This window comes from Acanthochromis polyacanthus, chromosome 3 (assembly GCF_021347895.1).
Source record: "Acanthochromis polyacanthus isolate Apoly-LR-REF ecotype Palm Island chromosome 3, KAUST_Apoly_ChrSc, whole genome shotgun sequence".
NCBI lineage: Eukaryota > Metazoa > Chordata > Actinopteri > Pomacentridae > Acanthochromis > Acanthochromis polyacanthus.
Genome location: NC_067115.1, coordinates 36,043,752 through 36,064,752, shown reverse-complemented (window position 1 = coordinate 36,064,752; position 21,001 = coordinate 36,043,752). Strand labels below are relative to the sequence as shown.

Genomic DNA, 21,001 nt, shown 5'->3' with positions numbered 1-21,001 from the left:
GAACCCTACACGCTACCTTTAAACCTGTTCAATGAGTTTTCCTTCTCAGTCACCAGCAACTTGTCTCATCTGCAAAGCTGAAAGGAAAAGAAATAATTAGAAATATGTGATCTACCAGCTGGATTTTATTAGCAACACAGCCTCATAAAATCATCCAACAAATGCTAAGATATTGTAGAAATACTAAGGTCCAAGAGTGTGCACTGAGTCTGATATTAACATGAATAACATAAGATTTACATTTTCATTACAGGTATAAACACAGGAGTCAAATTCATGTCTACGTCCAAATCTACGTCTCAGACAAAGAGGCCTTGTGTTTGTTGAAGATTGTGATTATGTTCTCTGCACACTTTCACACACTTTCTTGGTGTTTTCTAGACTACATATGCATAAATTATTATTTTTTGCATCACAGAAGAGGTTTACATATACATGGCTATTAAACTTATCGAGTTGGATGTAAGGCAGCGTTCACCAACTCTGTTCGATCTACCTACAGAAACTTCAGTTTAAATACCTCACCGACTCTTACAAATAACTGGAGCGGAGAAAAGGAAAAGTCCTACAAGCCCGGCTACGACGACAGCTCTCAGAAAAGTGGGAATTAGCACCGCCGATGGAAGGAAATGTGAAGAAAAGAGAGGAAACCAAATGTGATGGTGGGTGAGAAAAAGCTGACTTTATAAAGCAAGTGGATGTTGGCCATTTTACAGCTCTCATACAAAAGGCTTACAAAAACACGACGCACACACTCACACACACACATTCACACGTGTTCTCACACCAGCTGAAATAGTGAATGACAGGGAGTGACGTGAAGGACAATGAATGATAAAATATCTTAAGGTGCTTTTACAATGTTCTTGTTGTCCATCCTCTGTGAGACACAAAATGAAAAACAACAACAAAAAAACACACAGATTGTATTTACTGAGCATGACGAGCTAAAGTGGAAACCGCTGATGATTCCAAACAGCACACACACATGAACAGTGATACACTATCCACTTAAAAGATTCCGCCCGTTCAGTGGAAAAACTGCAGTTAGACGACTGAAGCTTTCTCATAACACGGCACCTTTCCCTGTGTCCGACTTAAATAGATTCAACATCAAACAGGGCAGCCCGTCAGTTATCTGTCACACTCAGAACCTATCTGGACAAAGACACTTGATAATAAAATAACAATCCTTGAAATGTAGGTTAGGTGCTGTTAAAATAAAAAAAAAAAGCAATGTGGTGTTCTGTCCTTTCTAAAATCCTCTTAACACAGTGGGATTCATCCTCTAATAAATATAATACCTAAAAGGTCAGTAACCTGTCTACACACAGGACTACATCCCCTGAAGCCCCACAGTGAGTGTAACCTCTAGTGTGTTAAGTGAAATTTGAAATAACACAAATGCGGGTTTCATTAAAGTGCATCAGTCCTAATGTGAAAATGACTCAACATTGAAAATATTGTTTCTAACCTTCGACTACATGTTTAGAAAACAAGTACAGCAGCGTCAGTGACAGAGGAGAAATGCTTGAAATGATTGCTGATTATGATCGATAACGTCCCCAAATTTGTTGCTTCCACTGACACATGCGCAGCCTGTTCCACTTGTAACTGGTGAAGTAACGTCCGTTTACCTGACGATGACGACGCAGCGTGTCGGCCGATCGTCTCCCAAAACAGTCGACAGAACAGACGTGATGATGAAATACCGTTTATGCAACACTCTTTTGGGATGTACTGAAACAAACTGTAACAAGTGTTCTAAAACTGGAGACACTGCAGAAAAAAAATGATCAAAAATAAACTGTGATCTTGGTGATCTTACTGGCCTCAAACTGCTGAAATGGGGAAAGCATCACTGCGGTCCTTCGCCATCCTTCCATCGCTGTCAAAAGCTAAAGGTCACTGACTGGACGTTTTGGGTTCTCCATGATAGAAAAATAAGGGTAAAAAGATAAGAATAAAAAACAATATTAGTTTGTAGAAGTCTTCCGTTAAAGATGGCTAGTTAGAGCTAAAAGTGTTCTGTCTGTGTGAAGCCGACGAGCCGTACACGGAAAACACAGAAACATGCGGCAGGTCTCTGGTGACGTCCTGCGGCTGCTGTGCTGAGGGATGAACGTGTCGCAGAAAAGGGACGGACGGGTTCAGGTGGGGGAAGTCTGGAATCATCATTATAGCTGCTTCACGTAGTTTCCTGGGAAGGTTCCAAACAGCTTGCTCCTTCGAGAGGTCCCTTCACAAACAGAGCAGCAAAAGGACATCATCAGAGCAATAAGCGGGACCAGTCCTCCCTAAAACCAATGCAGACATTCATACATGCTTTTATGATTGACTACTGGAATGATCTCCTATCTAGTCTAGTCTTCAAAACTCAACAGCAGGAGTTCTCACTAAGACCAGAAGAGAACTCACATTACACTTACATATCAGTGACTGCATTTCTGTATCTAAAATGCTCAAATGTATTCTCTTTGCAGATGATACCACTTACAATACAATAGTTTATTCGGGAGAAAATGTAACAGGTGCTGGATGTGGCCAAAAAACAATTTAGAAAAATAAAAACACGGTTTGATTAACTTTGTGATATTTAGTAACAGGGAAAGACACTGATTGTTCAATTAATGTGGATGGTACTGAAATTAGTAGAGTGAGGGGAAACTACGTTTTTGGGTGTCATGGTTGATGAGAACTTGAACTGGAAATCATATAAATTATACAAAGGTGAAAATATCAACAACAGTTGCTGTTGTGGGCAGATTACAAGAGTATTCTTCTTTCTGCGTCCTTTCATTCCAGCCCGATCTCACGAGGATTCGTGAAACTGTCACGTAAGTTTTAGTTTCGGTTTCGTGCGCACCAACACGGTTTCGTCATGTTTTTCGTGCCGCTCACCACGAAATGCGCACCAATGTATTTTAAACGGCGGACTTTTCGTGCCACTCAGAACGTATTTCAAAAGAATGTGTATATTATATTTTTAATGTAAAACCGTGGCGAATCCAACGCTATATTTTGCATGACATCGTTCCTAAACATAACCATAACCATAACCTAACCATAAGCCGGTGGTACACTTACCAATTTGCATAGGAATTTCAAGAATGTCCGGCGGCCGGCAGCCGCAAACGCGATCACACAAGCAGTATACGCCGATGGACAGCTTAGATCGTCATGAATCCGCCGGTATAAACCACTTTCAGATGTGATTACCACAGCGAAAAACATTTTGTGGTGAGCGGCACGAAAAACATGACGAAATCGTGTTGGTGCGCACGAAACCGAAACTAAAACTTACGTGACAGTTTCACGAATCCCCGTGAGATGTTCATTCAGAAGTTTGGAAACTTTTTTTTGTTTTGTATTGAAGTGCTTTTTTCATTTGTCAATAAATGAAATAAAAACTAACTCTGATTTTAAAGCTCATTTTAGAATTGATTTTAGAACATTCTACTAGTTTATAAAACTCTTCATGGTCTCTGTCCTTCAGATTTATCAGATTTATCTTATGAATTTATCTTATGAACCCCCTCGAACCCTCAGGTCAGTGGCTTTTTAAATTACACCTAAAGACAGAACAAAAGCATCTCTGGAACAGCCTGAGGGCAGAAGAGCAATGATATTTTTCGATTCATTTAATAGATTAGTTTTCTTATATTTATTTTTACTTATGGACTCCTCCATATATTCACCTACTCCTCCACTGTTTCCTCATTGCAAGTGTTATATAGAACAGCACTGCCTCAGTTTCTCAGTCACTGTGTTTTAGAGTCTTTTATTGATAACTAGGACTGTTAACTCCATTTAAAATTAAAAATTTGTGACATTTCAAAATCACTATATTCTACGTGTCTCATTTAAAAATGAATAATGCAAGCCGTAAAATAGATGTAGAATGTAGAGAATATTGGTTGCTGGTAAGAATATTTTCAGTTTTTGTGAAATAATCAAACATGTTCAACTTTGTCAAACTACACAAAACACACTGAAGTTTTCTCTTCCTCTAGTCATGGTTGAGTTGTTTCCTAAAGAGGTGCAAGATTTTATATAGCTGTGAAAAACGTCCAGAAACTGTTTGCTGCCCTCAGCTGTGAGTCATATTATTGACTTCCTTACAGTCTGGGTATGAATGTGCAGTGGGTCCACACTGACATCTAGTGGTGGTGGTCTGTCTCAGTAGCTCCAAACAACCTGCAACACTTGATCTGTTTCTCAATACATTTTTTTTTTCTAATTGAGTCACTAAAAAAATGTCTATTTTCAGCCTTAGTTGGAAGTAAAAGTTTACTATGCATACAAAACAGTCTTAATTGATCCCACCTTTCCTCTGTTTAAGAAGTTTTTGGGGGCTTTCTCCATCTCTAAATGAAGGGTCTACAGATCGTTGGTGTTGTGTGTTATTTGTAAAGCCACTTGAGGCAATAATAACAAATAAAGCACTCAGAGATCCTCTGTCCTCCGCCAAGGCTGCTCAGTCGTATAATTCCTGACGGATAAGTCCTGATAAGTCCGTAGCAGTGGATTTGTAGTAGGATCGCAAATCATGTGATCCTCAGCAGGCAGCTGATGTGGTGTTCAGTTGTCATGGTTACAGTGACTCTGTGCCGCTATCTCGCAATGATACAGAAATCTTTAACAAATCTGTGGACTATAAACTGCGTCACTGCCAAAATCTAAAAAAAAAATCATCCAAATCCGTTACTTTTTGAGTAATGTTGTAACAGACAGACAAACGTACACCGATCATCACCTGACTGTGCTGCGCTCTTTGGCGGAGTATTTAAAGTGACCTGACTGTATGCAGTGGCAGACAGAGTATTGAGATTTTCAATTTAGGTAAAAGTAGTAATATTAGACTATTACTACTTGTTACAGATTCATTTAAATTGAAGGAATATTCTGCTGATGTACATGGCCAAGGTGAACACTTCTTTTACTAGTTAGTTCAATCTGTCAAAATGAATCATAATTGATAAACTAGAATCTACAAGACAAGAAGTAAATTGTGTGACCAAATGGCAAACAATTAAGTTAGAAGTAAGATGGATAGTTATATTTATCAATAAAAACACCTAAACAAGCTTCAGTTAATCTGAAAATGCACTTCAGTACGTGAACAAGTACGTTACATCATATTCCAGGTAAATCTGTAATATTACACTATTATTAATTATCACAGATTCATTTAAATTTAAGGGATATTTTGTTCATCTATATGGCCAAGGTGGAGATTTTTTTTTTTTACTAGGGGGGTAGTTTAATCTGTCAAAATGCTTCATAGTTTATGAACTAGAATCTGCAAAATAACTAATAAGCTTGAAGAGAATTAAAGATCACAATATTTCTGTTTGATCAAATGGGAAATGATAAAGTAAAAAGTAAGGGAACAAAGTAGCATGAAACGAAAACACCTAAACAAGCTTCAAGTACCAAGAAAATGTACTTCAATACAGTATATCAGTTAATGTTTGTTTACTTCACACTCAGAATCTTCAAAGTTTGCCCTATATTTCATGAATCTTTCTTCTAAAAGGCATTGCTTTCCTCATTCATTTCTCTGCTGTATTGATGAACTGTGTTAGGTGTTTGTGGCTCAGAATGTTCTGCTGTAAAGTCTCATGATGAAACTAACTAGTGAATGTATTTTCTCCTCTCACCAACAAACCAGCCATCGTCGCACTTCTCCATCACGTCAACGATGTCTCCTTCTCTCAGCTCCAGCTCATCCTCGTTGCGAGGCACGTAGTTGTACAAGGCCTGGTACCTGAGTAGGAAAAACTGTCGTGAATTATCCATGACACACTGCACTGATAGTTCAAGACAAGAATGCAACTCTTTTTTAATTCTATAACTAGCAGGTTTATCCTCTTTGTTCTTACAATATTTTCTCCATACACACATAAAAAAGCACATTTTAATTGAATTCATATGGATGTAGTTAATTGATTCTAATTACTGCTTTCACAGAGACAACAAGAGATTACAGTTTTTCTCCATTGGTTTTGGCTCATTTCTTGAAACCGAGATGACATTCTCAAAATAACATGGACAAGTCTCAAAACCACTGGGCATTTTCACACAATGGATTGGACATTTTTCATTCCTTTAAGCAAATTTTCAATGTTTCAGTACAGTTCTGCAAATGATTAAACACAATCTCCTACAGTTTGTACAAATACCATGTGAATATATGTCAGTGATCTGAGCTGACTGTCACTTCTCAGTCAAACTGTCATACCCTTCAAAACATGTTAGCATTATTTCAATGTTTAAGTCGTCACAATCAAAACAATTTATTCAATTCCCAAAATATGTCAGGAACACCCTGAATTACTGTAGATCACTTCAACTTCAAGAGGAGCTATATGAATGCGTGGTGGTTGAATACGAGGAAGAGGCCGAGGTGCACACAGACACCAAGCTGTCCCTGATGAAATTCGGGCTACTCTTGTTGACCATGTAATCAACCACGGCCTAACAATGGCAGAGGCAGGTCAAAGAGTGCAGCCTAATGTGCCCCGCTCCACAGTTTCGTCTATCATTTTGGATGTGGAACTGCATTTTGTTGAGATCAAATTTGCTTGTAAGTAGATGAAACAGAGTTTTGAAATTTGTGTGAGCTGTTTTGCAAATGTTGATTTGGTTTTGAGAAATGTGTCAAAGCAATTGAGAAACTGTAAGAATAAACTTCCCATGGCTGTGCAAGTGCCATGTGTGTGTCAGAACTTAAAGACTATTCATGTTTTGTTTTGTCTTATTGAGGTTTTTATATTTACACCATTGTACTGTTAGACATGGGGGATATTTGATGTTCCTCTGCCACAGTGACGGAACGTCTAAACGTTTTGACTAGTAGTGCTCACACAACGCTACAGGGACTTTGCATTTTGAGGGCACTGACCATTTGTATGAAAAAATGTTTAGTTTTGAAGCATGAGTGAATTGTTTTCATAGAGATATGACCTTTTGCTGGTGATCCATGGAGTTGTGCTAAGTCAGCCACGCCATTTTTCCAAATGAACCTATGATTTTGAGAACATACTTTCTGTTTCAAGAAATGTGCTGAAGGTATTGAGAAAAAATGTGTCATTTTGGTGCCACTGACTATTTACACGAGAGGAGTATTTGGTTTTGAGGCATGGATGAAGTGTTTTGAGAGAGATATGGCATTTTGCTGGTAATCCATGGTGTTGTGCAGAACTACAGAAAGTATTTTGCAAAATGCACCTAGAGTTTTGAGAATGTCATCTCGGTTTCGAGAAATGAGCCAAACCAATGGAGAAAAACTGTAACATAAGACTAAAGAGGATAACTGTGATATTAGTGATAACAAACACCACTTACGGGTCTCCTCCACCATGGAGTGCATCTTGTACTAATCGCTGAATTGGAGAAAAAGAAAAACACAAAAAACGATGAGTCAAAATGTGCCATTTGTGCTGCTTTCTGTACACGGCTTACCCAGAAAATACTTTGTAATATTCTCTCCTTTTCTCATTAGGGAAAATTACACTGTGTTGAGAAAACATTCTAAAATGTGTGGTGATCAGTCATGAAAAACATGTATTTGTTTTCCCTGCACAGTGACACAAGTGCAGCAAGAGCATGGCTGAAGGAAGACAAGCCCCCCTACCCTTCGACCTCTAACGGGGGACAGATAGGACCTCCGGGACAAGATGGGGCTACGAGGAGGCTTACCGCCAACAACTGGATCCTGCTTAACAGGCAGAAAGACCAGAAGCAACACACCTATAATCATTTTTTAAACAGTAAGCGAGTCAGCGGTCTTCACTATGAGCTGAACACACAGGCAGAAATTCTAATGACATGCTGTAAAACATCATCCTTCAAGATGCCAACGCCAGCGGAAACCCTCCTAATCACAGCAGCAGCAGAGCTCGCTCTTTTTCTCGTTCAAGCATGTTAGTGTTCAAAACACACCGAGCTCTCATTGTCATAATCTATGTCAACAAATTCTGATTAATCATTGCAAATTCAGTCAATCATTGCAGTGATTGCAAATCTATGCATTTGTCAGAGCATCAGTTCAACTCCTAAAAGCACTCAAATTACAATATTAAACTGCATTTTTCCTACATAACTGAAGTACAGACCAATCAGACAAGGTGCTTTTTGTCTTTTGCTTCAGTAATCTGGAGCTCCGCCAACAGCAGAACAATCATTAGTACTTAAAATCACCACAAATGAGATCAAAACCAACAACGCCACCATCATCTCCACATTTCAGCTTTACCTTCACCTTGGGAGACCTACGTCCTGGATGGGGGAGAGCGGGGACAGTGGGGGGAGAGCGTGGAGTGGACAGGGGAGGAGAGACGGTTTTGGCGGGGGGCGGGCCGGGAGGGGGCAGAGGCGATTTCGAATCTGGGGCGGGAAGGCTGGGGGAACTCGGAGGGTGAGAGAAGCGCTGTGGGGGGAGGTCCGGAGAGGGGTGAGAGAAGTGGGGGGGAGGTGGTGAGACGGCCGGGGAGAGTGGAGGTAGAGGCGATGTGGAGAGCTGGGGGAGGAACGGGGGCCGAGGGGAGGCAGGGATGATGCTACGATCGAGCTGCTGCGATCGGAAGGAAGAGGAAGAAGGGGGGAGTGGGGAGGTCAGAGGTGGAGGTTTGGAGGGTGAGGAGGGACTGGGGTGAGGTGTCAGAGTGGAAGGAGAGACTTCTGCCTATAAAGGAGGGTAAAGACACACATGAAGCTGAATCACATGAAGATAACTTTAAATCTTTCTTGTTCGTATTTTACTGAATGTCAGAAGGGACATGGAGGAAAAACCAGACAGACCAACAAAAAATAATAATCCCAAGAGTAAACTTTTGCACCATCTTGAGTAAGATTTTACTCGTGCTGCATATTTGACAAGTAAAAAAAGACAAAAAATTTTTACCAAAAAATAACAACAAAAACAACCCAATATTATCATTAAATATGCAACTACATGAGAAAACAACTAGAGACTGTCAAAACCTGGTAGACAATGACTAATTTTAAGGTGATAATGTAGTTCTATCTATCTGATTCCTTTTTGAATAGAACACAAATCATCTACAGTACTTTACTTTTAGTATGAAATGAATGACAATATTTATGACTTTTTGAAAACTTGTCTACCGTTTTGTAAAGATTTGTCCTTTTTATTATAATATCTTGTTATTGCACAGCCTTAAGAAACAGCCTCCTTGCATTTCACTGCACACAGACTGTAGGAGCACGTTGACAAATAAATCTCTTGAATCTCTGTCCTCAAGACTTATTTCATTTGTCTGTCCACGGGCTTGTTCAGTTTTAAATTAATCTAACTGTAATGATTTTGCGGACTCCAATTAGAAATCATAATTTGTAATTATAGCGTCTTACTTCTTAAATGAACTACATTCACTTATTTAAAACTATCTATTGCCCCACTTATCTATAATCAATCCTCGCATTTATTGTTGTGGAGTTACAGAAAAGTAGGACACAGTCCTCTACTATATCCGCACAGCATCTGTCACTATCAATCTTAGCAGATGAGAAGTTTCCATTTAATGTCTTCATTACCTGTAAACTAATTCATTCAAATGGCTGAGTAGCCAAAGTACTATGATCTGTTTGGAGAAAACTTACAGGAGAAACAATCCACAAGTCAGTTTTGTTTCTAAAATACAGAAATAAAAACATTTTCCTCAATGTCCCTTCCATTTCCTTTTTTAATTTTCAGACTCAACTTAAGCAGCTCACACCATGCTCTACCTGTGCTGGACTGACTCTCTCATTTAAAACTCTAATGTCCTCCTTGGTGTCCTCTCTAGCTTCTTCCTCCTCCTCAATGAACAACTCAGTGTATCCCTTTAGTTTTACCGACGATTGCTCCTTTTGAGTTTTTGATTGCTCTCCTAACAAAACAGCGGACAATGGCTCCATTGTTACCGGCTTGCGAAACTGCACCTCTAGCCGAACGCCGCCCATTGAATCGCTTGCTGGAGCTACTGCTGGCTGATGGGATTCTCTGGCTTCCAGCTGCAGCCGTCTGCTCTGAGGTTCAGCAGTCAGCTTGGCTGGTGGAGATTCTGCTGAAGGCAAAACGTCGCCATCATCTGTGCTGCTGGATCCGTCCAGAATCATGGACAGCAGCTCATCATAAGGATCTCTTACTCGCAGCTCAATGTCAGGGGTTTTGCTACTTTTGTTCATTTGCACTGTGGATTTGTGCTGCTGTGGAAGCTGTGTGGGCGACTTTATTTGCGCCTCTGGGGAGAACAAAACCTCTGACTTAGCAATGTAGAATGGCTCAGGTGCTTCTGTGATATGTAACCGTGTGTTGCTACTGGTACATCGAAGCGAAGAGTCAGGAGGCGGAGAGGAGAATGACGAATGAGGGGGAGGAGGTGGAGGAGAAAGAGGAAGAGGAGGCGGAGAAGGCAGGGAGAAAGACAGGACAGGTGTGGTTGGATCTAAAGTAATGCTCCCCTCTTTAAAAGTAGAGATTCTGGAAACTGTCTGGGGTGAAGGGGTGAGGACTTTCTGTGACGGCACAGGTGAGAGCACCTGAGGCTCCTGAGGCTTTAGGACAGGTGTGAAATCAGCGGGGAGAGGGGGCGGTGTGGGCGGTACAGGGGTGGTCGTGAGGGACCGAGCTGGAGAGGATGATGATGATGGGTCCATGGTGAGGGAAAGCCACTCGCTGGTGATGGCTTGCAGGTCGGGCCTTCTCAAAGAGGGGTGAGGAGAGGGGAGGTCATGGGTGGTGGAGGATGGAGGTAGGTGATAGAAAGGCTCCATGGGAGTAAGGTGAAAAAGAAGAGAAAGAGTGTGATTTATAAAAGTGGGACAGGAGAGTACTGTGTGTGTGTTTTGACTATACAAGGCCGAGCTGTGCCTAATGGGATAAAAACACTGAATTTACCCCAGCATGCAGATTTATGTATTTATTTAAATATATTCACTTATAAAAAAACTATCTAACCTGACTGGAGTGTTTTGAGGATATAAAAAGCGTTTGGCATCTGTGACGCTGGTTGATAACCAAATCTGTCACTCACAAATACAGAGTGACACCAATAAAACCAAGAGTGATGGAAGAAAAATATTTTTTTCATAGTTATTGAAACCTTAAAACATGCCATTTTAAGAAACAATGATGGAATTTCATTTTTTAAAATGACTTCCTGTAGATGGCGTCCTCCTGTACGAATGCATTCTTGAAATCTGCTGTTGAGATTCCTCATCAACATCTCAGCTGGGATACTGTGAATTTCATCCTGAATTCTCTGTTTTAACTCATCCAGAGTTCTTGGTCGAGTCGTGTACACTTTACTCTTGCGATAGCCCCAGGTAGATTTCAAGAATGCATTCGTACAGGAGGACGCCATCTAAATGGTTGTATTTATATAGCGTTTTTATCCAAAGCACTTTACATGATACCTACACACATTCACGGCAGAAGCTGTAATCTACAGGAAGTAAGTTTTAAAAAATGAAAATTCCATCATTGTTTCTTAAATGGCCTGTTTTAAGGTTTCAATTACTATCAATAAAATACTTTTTCTTCCATCACTCTTGGTTTTATTGGATTGTTAAAAAGTTTCTTGTGTCACCCTGTATAAATAAATACCCCAAAGTCATGAATGAATACATTTTTCAAAGCGATTCAATATTTTAAACTTTTTAGTTTATAAGCTCTAGTGTGGAGGTTTATTAGTTGCTGTGGTCTGAAGAGTGAGTGAGCCCTGACTTTCTTACCTTGATGGGTGTGGAGCTTGGTGTCCTGTTGCCGGGGTAACCGTGCGGATCGATGTGGTGGGTGGAGCTCTTGGACGGGGAGCGTTTGACAATGTCGACGTAGGACACAGGAAAGATGCCCTGTTTGGTTGTGTCTGGGATCTTCCCCTCGTACCAGTTCTGATCCACCTGCCTGATCACAATCACTCTCTCACCCTACACACATGCAACAAAAATATACACAACATATTGAACTTATTTTTAAACAGAATCTCATTGGAGCAAATGGTTTATTTTTACCAATTTTTTTATGAGTAAGTCCATAAGTTTAAAGTCTAGATTTAGTTAGGTTTAAAAAAAAGGAACAGCGTGTCACAAATGAGTATTTCAGGAACTGTCAGAAAATGATTCTTTCCATAAAAAGTGTCTCGCTGTGATAAGCTTAGCAGATTTTTTTAAAAAGACAACATGACTTTCAAACCTGCTGGTGGGTTTAGGTTTCAGATGGATTAATTACATTTGAATGATCCTTAATAAATACAGTTTCAACCAGTAATAATGAAATATAATGCAAACATCTAATCAAAATGCTGAAAGCACCTCTTTATATAGACACACAATCACAAAATACTGCAGCTACCTTTCTTAGTGATAGCTCCACATTAGTATCAGCGTTGAAGTTGTAGCGTGCCACTGCTTCTCCAATCTCTCTGACATGTGCTGGGGGAGGAGGACGGACGGGCTGCTGTTTCTCTGTGGACGGCATCTTCTGTGTATGTGTGCCAAATGGAACAGGAGGTTCACATTTAAACACTAAGAAAATGGTGCACGCACACAGACAGACATGCTGAGTCACACATGAGCAGCACACTCACCTCTACGTATGATATGGGGAAAATTCCCACCCGTCCTCGGTGCTCTCCTTCATACCAGTTGGTATCTATCTGCCTGATGATGTTCACTGCATCACCCTTTTTAAACGTCAGCTCCCTGTAACACAGTTGTATCACTGAAGAGTATTTGCAAGCATCTTTTATCCACTGAATAGACGCAAGGACGACACGAGCTGCAGCATTTAATGTAATCAAGCATCTGTGAGAGTTTCAGCCACTAAAGAAGAGTGAAGTAGGACTCAGCATTGCAGAAATGAGCCTCACTCATGCAAACATGTAAAAACTGTAACAAAAGAAATGACCTAAAGCCATCCAGGTGTCGTGATAAGATGTGACAAAGTCTTCTTAGAAAGCAACAGAAGCTGTGTGCAAAAAAATGCACTGCAGCATATGGAGATGTGTTTATGTGCAGTTCGATCGGTTTGGCTTCCTTGTGCGGGCCATGCGCTGAGAATTTACTGTACTTACTTAGCAGTTTGTGCCTTAAAATCATAAATGGCTCTCGCAGGCTGTTTCTGATGGAGGAGAGAGAACAGAATAAGTTGTGTCATCTGTTTATGGGAGACCTAGAAGAGCGGAGTGAGAGACAGAAAGCCGGCAAGCATTACCAGGTATAACATAAGAGAAAAATGAGACATTCTTTGAATATTTAGGAATAACATTCATTCAAACACAAATAGTTTAACTTTCTGAGCTTCAAGCTCAAGTGTTTTCATAGTGACAACCAATCATCTCTCTGTAGCTTCATTCTACATTATGTAAGCGTAGTGTGGTGCCATTTATGAAATAAAATGCTGTCTGAATTCAGTGTGGAGATAAGAATACTAGTAACCAGTTTCAATGTAGTACCTCTCTGTCAGGAGTAGGTCTTCTACTCTGAGGTGTGTGGCGTCCATCCATGGTGGAATAACTCCTGGAGACATCCTGGTCTGTGATTAGCAGAGACACATGGAAAAGTTTACAAGGGTTAGAATCGCGACCGCCGCCATGCCGCATGATTACCTACAACAAAAAAGTGATTTGGGAAAGTATTGAACGATACGGTGATGATGCCATTCCAACGGGTGAATGAAGGAATGAAAGCTTGGGTTAAAAAAATAGAATTGCTTTTATTTCCATTTCATAGGAAAAAAACACGGTGATTGGACTTTTCCCACAATATAGAACATGCAATCCTACAAAACAAGTGGATCACAAAATGAAACACAGGTCCAAAATTATGACAAAAAAACCCCCACAAATGTACAAGCAAATGGCTCGAGGGAAAGAAAATGTTTTTGTAATAATAAGATGATACCATAAATTGATCTTCAAAACAGACAAATGATACAACCAAAACAGTAATCAATTTAAAAAGAAAAAAAAAGGAGTATTCAGATTTATTTACTCCAATCAACAACCCTGTCTCTGAGAAATCACAGTATGAACAGCAAAAGGAAAAAACGGAATTATCACACTGAGGAAATGCTAATGGATTTGCAAATAAACTGATTTACCGTAGTAAAGACAAGATCATCAAACTTTTTTAAAGGAAAAGATTGTGGTCTGCTTTAACACAGAAGTCCACAGTGAGTAGAGACAACATGTGTTTCATGTTTTTCTGTGATTTTGTTGTCTAAATATTACCACAGATGTGAGTATCGATGTGAACCACGACCCCCGCAGTGAGAATGGATTGCTTTGCATGCCAAAACTCTGATGCAGTCCATTCACACATTCATTTAAAAAAATACAGCTATCAACTACTATTCACCTAAAATTAACTAGAAAACTATTTACTTGTGCATAAAGAGAATTCCAAGGAGACAGGGTTGCAACCGGAGTAATACACGGTAAATTCTCAAATATTTTTGTTACTCAGTTGCAGAGAAAGCCAGGCCTTTGTTTGCTGCAATCTCCTGTATTATCCGTACGGCATTTCTTAGTACCGTAAGAAAACCTCTGCTTTCTGAACTGCTCCTGTATAATTTCCCCTGCTCTGATCTTTTTGACACATATATTGGTCAGCCTCAGTATTAAATTCTGAAAGTTAGTAGTTTGCTACTGTGTTGTTGAGCATTAAGCATCTGTCTCTACCAAACTCCACATTTGAAGCAAGGAGAGTTTAGTTTCGTTAACAATAATTTAGGACAGAACAAACCAAGGCCCAGATATTACTTGAGAATTTACAGAATAAGGGGTCTTATTGAATGCCATATAAATAAACAGAAGAGCACAGTAATGGAAGTGTCTGCAGACCAATGAGGAGAACCGGGCAGCAAGCGCAGGCAATAGTGAAGTGATATTGGAGTGAATGTATGTGGATGCACATCTGTATTTATGGATATATGCGTGTGGGTATGATGGAGTACAACACAAAGTGCACAGGTGAATTTAAAGTGTAATATGTGTATCATCTCCACCTGAATAACAGAGACTGTTTCCATTGCCCTGCTCCTCGTCATATTCATTATTGTTTGAGGTCTCCAAGTGTCGTCCGTAACAGGCACTGATCGGTGACTGTAGCCGCGGTGTGGAGGGCTCCCCTCTATATGAGGCGTACCCAGTGGGGCTCCCATCTGGGTACAAAGATGCAGATGAGTGACCCCCGTGCCAACACCCCCTCCGCCCCCGCAACGAGGAGCTTCGTTCAGGCACATTTGGCAGCAGTTCAGCCAGGATTCTCCTCAGGATGCTATCATCCGGTGCCCTAGTGTTTCTGTGGCCTCTGTCTGCTTGAATGTGCTCATATATGTCTCTCAAGGCTGCATCGAGTGCTTCATAAATGGCCTGCTTGGACTTGGGTCTGCTACCTCGACCTCCGCCGCCACTGCTTCTTCTAGAGGTAGGTGGTGAGCCCTTTTTCCTGCGGAAAGGCACTGGGCTGACCAGGAAGGCCAGCTTGGACATCGCTTGCTGTGACTGTGAGCTCTGGATTTGGGAATGGCTGCTGCGGCTCTGCTGTGAAGGTCTCTGGTGCTCCTGCCGCGCTCGTTCTCTCTCATGGCGAAGCATGGTGGTGAAACGGGTGTATGAGGCTGGGCAGCGGCCTTTGCAGGTGCTGATGAGGTGGCGGTGTTGGTAGCCCTGGGTCTGGCTTAGACTTTGGTGACCAGAATGATGGTGGTGATGATGGTGGTGATGACGGAGGTGGTGATGATGAAGGGTGGAAGACCCGTACAGACTCTCAGAGGAGGTTAGTGAGCAATGGTCAAAGTCACTCTCACTGCAAAATGAGGAGCCCTCTACCTGGATGAAATCACTGAGGTCAGAGGCAACAGCGTCTTGTTCACTGTCTGAATAGTCGGGGTTGGCTTGTGGGCCTCGGGGAACCGGAGGAGCAGGAAAGGAGCGGCCACGGCCAGGTTCTGGCCCGACACGAGGCTGGCCCTCTGGTGGGCTGCGAGGCCGATGCAAGTGATCCATGCTATGAGATGCGGTTCCACTGTTGCCATTGTTGTCTTCCTCTAGTAAAGATTCTATGGAAAAACGACGTTTTGGAAAACTGGGTGTGCCACCACCACCACTGCTAGCTCGAGATGACGAGCCACCTGGTGTGGTGGTGCCTGAAGGCACCTCACTATCACCCAAGTTTGGCATTGATTTGGACTTCTGAATAAGACGTTCATATTCAGAAATGCGATTTGGCACCATATCGCGTGGCACTTCCACACCCCAAGAGGGTGTCCAAGGAGAGAGGCGATGCCGATGCAGGTGAGGTTGGCGTTCTAGCTCCAGGATGCGAGCACGGACCGAGCGGATAACTTCTGATGGGATGAGGTGAGCTCGATCAATCTGATGCATTTTACGATAGAGCTGGAGAAAGCCTGGCGAATCATGAGCCCGTCGACGGTGGAGCCGAGGCAGTGAACGAGTGGAGGCTGAGGCTGTCGAGGGAATCCCGTCACACACCAACGACCCAGCGCTTTCTGAGCGGGTCGCATTGCGCCCACCTGAGCCAGAATGTCCATCATTGAGTAAGTCGTCACAACTCCGTGACTTCATCTTGCCAGGGGAGGGTGGCACCTCCTCTGCACTGCTCCATGTCTCAGCATCGCGATGTTTTACCTGCCAGCTGTTCTTAAAACACTCAGACTGTTTTGAGGAAGAGCTGCCATCCTGGTTGGCGTCCTCGTGGCAACGGACAGGGTTAGGAGGGACAGGGGGCAGTAAGGGCTGCTGATAAGGACCTGAGGAGGTCAAACTGTTTGAATACATGTTGCATGCGTCCCCACCTTTCAGATGTCCAACAAAGAGCAGCGTGGTGAGAGAGAAGAAGGAGGAAAGCAGGTTAAGCAATAATGCCCAGCAAAAGAGTGCAAGAGCTGGGGAAAGGGAGAAATATTAGGAGAGAGAAGGGTAGAAAAAAATGACATGTCTGCTTTTTTCTTCAGACTGCCACCAATCGATGAACTTACAGACACCACATTGTAAAAAAATAAGTGATGTGATAAGTACAGTACTCATGTATGACCAGAAAAAAGAGAAGGAAATAGAAAAACAGAGAGGCAGAAAAAATTACCAAGAGTAAATGCTATGCTTCTGTACGTCTGTGTGTACCTTTGGCTCTTGAGGGTGAGGATGGTGAGGAACGAATGACAGGTTTCCTTAAGCTGCTGCTAGGTCTGTAGGCATCCACTGGTTTAGGGGAAGTAGCAGCTCTGCTCTGAGACTGGGCATTCACTTGGGAACTTGATGGCTCAGACTTCCTTCTCTTCCTGTAGTCGCTGGCAGAACTACAACGCAAACATCAATGACAGCTGCTTTCAGAACACTGTACACTAGCGAGTACACTTTGCAGAGGGCAAATTAAATGTGGGCTCTAACAATACCTTTTACTATGTATCAAGTGTCATGATCACTTACAAATTAGAAAAAAAATCTAATTATAAGCAAGCAAATTGTTTATTTAATCTTTTCTTAACCTTACTGGGTCAAATGAACAGGGACATGAATAATAAACATTCTGCTACTGCTGAACAATATGTAGATATTTTTGGTTTTAATAGTAATTTATGGCTACAGGAGAACGTCAAATCATGAAATCCTTGAATACATCTTCAGTGTATTCACAAGCATCTTAACAAAATCTGCTAATTAACCTTAAGGTGGAGTAACTTTTCCTGATTCAAAATGCTTAAAACCTCCGCAATTGATTTCTATTCATAACAAACACACTTTAATGTCCCTCACATGAATTACAGGGCTTATTCATCACATCCCCATTCTGCCCTTTCTTTTCAACAAGGAAAATGCGACTGAATAAGCAGGCCACTGGTGAAAGGGAGCGGGAGAGCGGAGGAGGAGGAGGAGGGGGGCTGAGGGAAGGATAGGAGGTGAAGGGCAGAATCAATAGGTTGACTGGGTTAATTTATTCTGGCTCAGCTAGTGAGAAGGAGAAGCAAAGCATCCTGCCATCAGGGACAAAAGCAAATAAAGACCAACACTAATCCTTGCAAGTCATTATTAATAGCAGACACGGGATATTTGCACCGGAGACAAGGCAAGAAAGAGCAGAGTTTTGATACTGTGCTGAATCACAACAAGGACGGCTGCTGTTAAGAGGATGGGGGAGGGGGATGGAGCTGATGCGGAGGAAAATAAAAGAAACAGCAGTTACCTTGCAGGTCTCTCCGGAGGCTTGTCAGCAGGAGCGATGTGCAGAGATGTCTGAAATTGGGCAGACAACAAAAGACAAAAGTGAGCCCCGCGTGAACAAAGACGTGAGGCAGAGCAGCTTACAATGCACAGCCTGCATGCGGTTGTTGCTGTGCCACACTCAAAACACTCCCCCTGCGTAAGGTGCGATAGATGCTGGTTCCACATGGCACACCTGACCAAGAAGAGGCCTATTGGTGCACACGCTGAAGAGAAATTTCTGCTCTCTTTTAGGTTGCTCCTGGATGATGGCAAAGGTGATGTATCGGAAGATGCTATAAGCTCGGCTCAGGGGGCAAATGTTGCCCTGCAAAACCTGGCATGGATCATCTGGCTCTGGGTCTCAGGAGTAAAAAAAAAAAAATCCAATACCCCTAACTGCTAGTGAAGTGCAAAAGTGCTAATCATCGATTCCAATCACACAATAATGCTGGAAACATAAAAATGATTTCCAGAATTCCTTTATTTTGAGCTAAAAAAAAAAAAAAGAGGGATATTTCAATTTTATTTTCCCAAGAAAAAAGATGTAAGCAGAAAATGATTTCAAAAATCTTGCATCTTCAATCTATACAGCGCATTCAGCAGAATTTCATGCAATCCAAAGTGAACAGATGAACGGCATTGTAAGGCTATAAATTACAAAGGCTTTACAATGCAGCATCATCTTTCAGTAAATGGCTGGCATGCTGATATGAGACCCCCCTGCAGTAGTTTTGGAAATTATATTTTAACCCTTACATCATATAATATAGATTTTGATTCCTGTGATTGGTTAGAAATTGTGAAATTAATCACACAACTGGAACACTCATGAATGTGAGATTACCTCAATACGCTGGCGAGCGGAGATGTCTGGATTATAATCCAGCCGTTTTTTAGGAGGCTTGAGCCCCAAGCAGCAGCAGTAGTGAGCAGGAAGGGGAGGAGAAGAGGACGAAGGTGAAGATGAGGTGAAGGAGGAGAAGCAGTGGTGACATCATGGGGAGAAAAAAAAAGAGACAGTGAAAGAAAGTGACACTCGTTAGAGAATCCGAGTAACCAGAGATGGACTAGTTCACAAGTATCGCACATGTGCTTTACTTGTACAATGGATACATGTGCACTCACTCAACACACGCTAACAAACTGACAAACACGCACACAGCTATGATCTCAGCGTAAAACTAAAACTACAGGTAGGCAACGCTAAAATAAACTTGGCGTACTACATCAACCTTAATACCACAAACACTCACAAATGCACTCATGTACCGCACACACATGCAGAGTGTAAGAACAAGCTGGAAGCTGAAAGCCACGTGAAGCGCAAGCCGCAGTGTTGAGTATTTGAGAGTGCAATAAATTGCACAAACAAATGCAGTGATTTAGTATTTCACTAGTGCAGATAAACGAGTGTTCAATGGGTCAGTCAAACCACATTGTGACTTGTCACCTCAGTTTCACTCAAACACTGATCATACTGTGAGATTCTGTCCTGGCTGGATCAGTCCGTGCATGTAGGAAACCATCTACATCTAAATCTAAGGGCTTATTCGGTGATGTGAAACATTTAAAATATTGCGGGTAAAAATTTCAATACACAGCTGACCGTGGCTTTGAGAAGACAAAAAGTTATGCCAGCTCCACATGTGAAATTTCCACCTGAACATTTCAAATAAGCCCAGAAAGTCATCACTCGATGTCATGCGCTAGGACAGAGGCATGTCCTCATGACACTTGGTAAATCAGTCGGGTTGGGGTAATTTGATCTCACATATGTGGCTCGAGGCAATCCCTGCCCTAAACCACAAGGACATGATTACCACCTACTTCCAGCAGAGGCCGCTACAGCATTTAGTTTATAGACACGCAGAGCATTCCTCCACACTACCAACATAGGAGATAAACAAAAATACTAGCAGGCATGAACAAATGATCAGATGCATAAACACACTAAATGCTGCTCATATTAACGTCTCTGATGTTGAAGAAACTGCATAGACAGTTTCTTACAACAATGACTGCTACAGAAAAAGGATGTATGAATAGAAAACTAATTTATTGCATATTTATTGATATGTCTGTAGATTCTCATGCAGGTCATGGTAATCCAAAGCTTTCAGTAGAAGGCAAAATAGCTTCTCTTTTTGATTCTTGAAGACATTTCAAACCTCTGACCTAAAGAAACCTCTTCAATGAGTGTCTGAAAACGGAAAGGAGAAGTGCAGTTGCCTTCTACTGAAGCACTTTGGATATTTATTGATGTTGTGATCAAGTGATTAACTGTTCTGTGTAGTTTTGTCAGGCTGGAAGTCAGGTCATGTAAAAAAAAATCTGGATCACGCTGCCTTTTAAAACCCTATTCCTGTATATTTTTTTGGACAAGATGCAAAAATGACCCAAGTGAAATAAAAGGTTGGTGTATAAACATTTCAGTGCCTGCTAGTCACCAGACCAAAAACCCCAGCCACACAGAGACATACCACAACCTGTCACAAGGGTGCATGTGGGGAGAGGGGGAAGTCACAGCACTAAACAAGTACCACATGCCCAAACAGCTAGCCCCACCCGGCCTAATGGTGGAGACATTTTAAAAAAGTCATGGGTGGGGTGGAGAAAGTGGGTGTATGCCTACGGCAGGGTTGTGGTTGGGGGAATAGCTAGGCCCTGACTTACCGGCCGCCCAAACTCCAGCTCGGAAAAGAACTTATACCAAGGCTCGTTCTCTAAATCTATGTCATCATAGGTCTGAGAAAGCATGACAGTGACAG

The 21,001-nt window shown here is 41.7% G+C and overlaps 1 protein-coding gene across 12 annotated transcripts in view; it reads right to left on the bottom strand.

Annotated features, from left to right (window-relative positions):
- Nucleotides 1-107: 107 nt before the first annotated feature.
- The window catches only part of sorbs2a (sorbin and SH3 domain containing 2a), an 83,302-nt gene continuing 62,408 nt past the window's right edge, over nucleotides 108-21,001 (bottom strand). For 6 of the 12 annotated variants that reach the window (XM_051945212.1, XM_051945211.1, XM_051945219.1 and 3 more), the window contains 13 exons: nucleotides 20,907-20,978; nucleotides 19,078-19,134; nucleotides 18,214-18,263; nucleotides 17,154-17,329; nucleotides 15,017-16,828; nucleotides 13,464-13,543; nucleotides 13,083-13,180; nucleotides 12,597-12,711; nucleotides 12,362-12,490; nucleotides 11,743-11,937; nucleotides 7,351-7,388; nucleotides 5,664-5,770; nucleotides 108-2,239 (listed from right to left, as the gene is read on the bottom strand). In XM_051945212.1, coding sequence (XP_051801172.1) covers nucleotides 2,178-2,239; nucleotides 5,664-5,770; nucleotides 7,351-7,388; nucleotides 11,743-11,937; nucleotides 12,362-12,490; nucleotides 12,597-12,711; nucleotides 13,083-13,180; nucleotides 13,464-13,543; nucleotides 15,017-16,828; nucleotides 17,154-17,329; nucleotides 18,214-18,263; nucleotides 19,078-19,134; nucleotides 20,907-20,978 — 2,991 coding nt within the window. In that variant the 3' untranslated portion in view covers nucleotides 108-2,177. The remainder of the gene's footprint in view (nucleotides 2,240-5,663; nucleotides 5,771-7,350; nucleotides 7,389-11,742; nucleotides 11,938-12,361; nucleotides 12,491-12,596; nucleotides 12,712-13,082; nucleotides 13,181-13,463; nucleotides 13,544-15,016; nucleotides 16,829-17,153; nucleotides 17,330-18,213; nucleotides 18,264-19,077; nucleotides 19,135-20,906; nucleotides 20,979-21,001) is intronic. The other 6 variants (XM_051945216.1, XM_051945217.1, XM_022211597.2 and 3 more) reach the window with 6 other exon arrangements.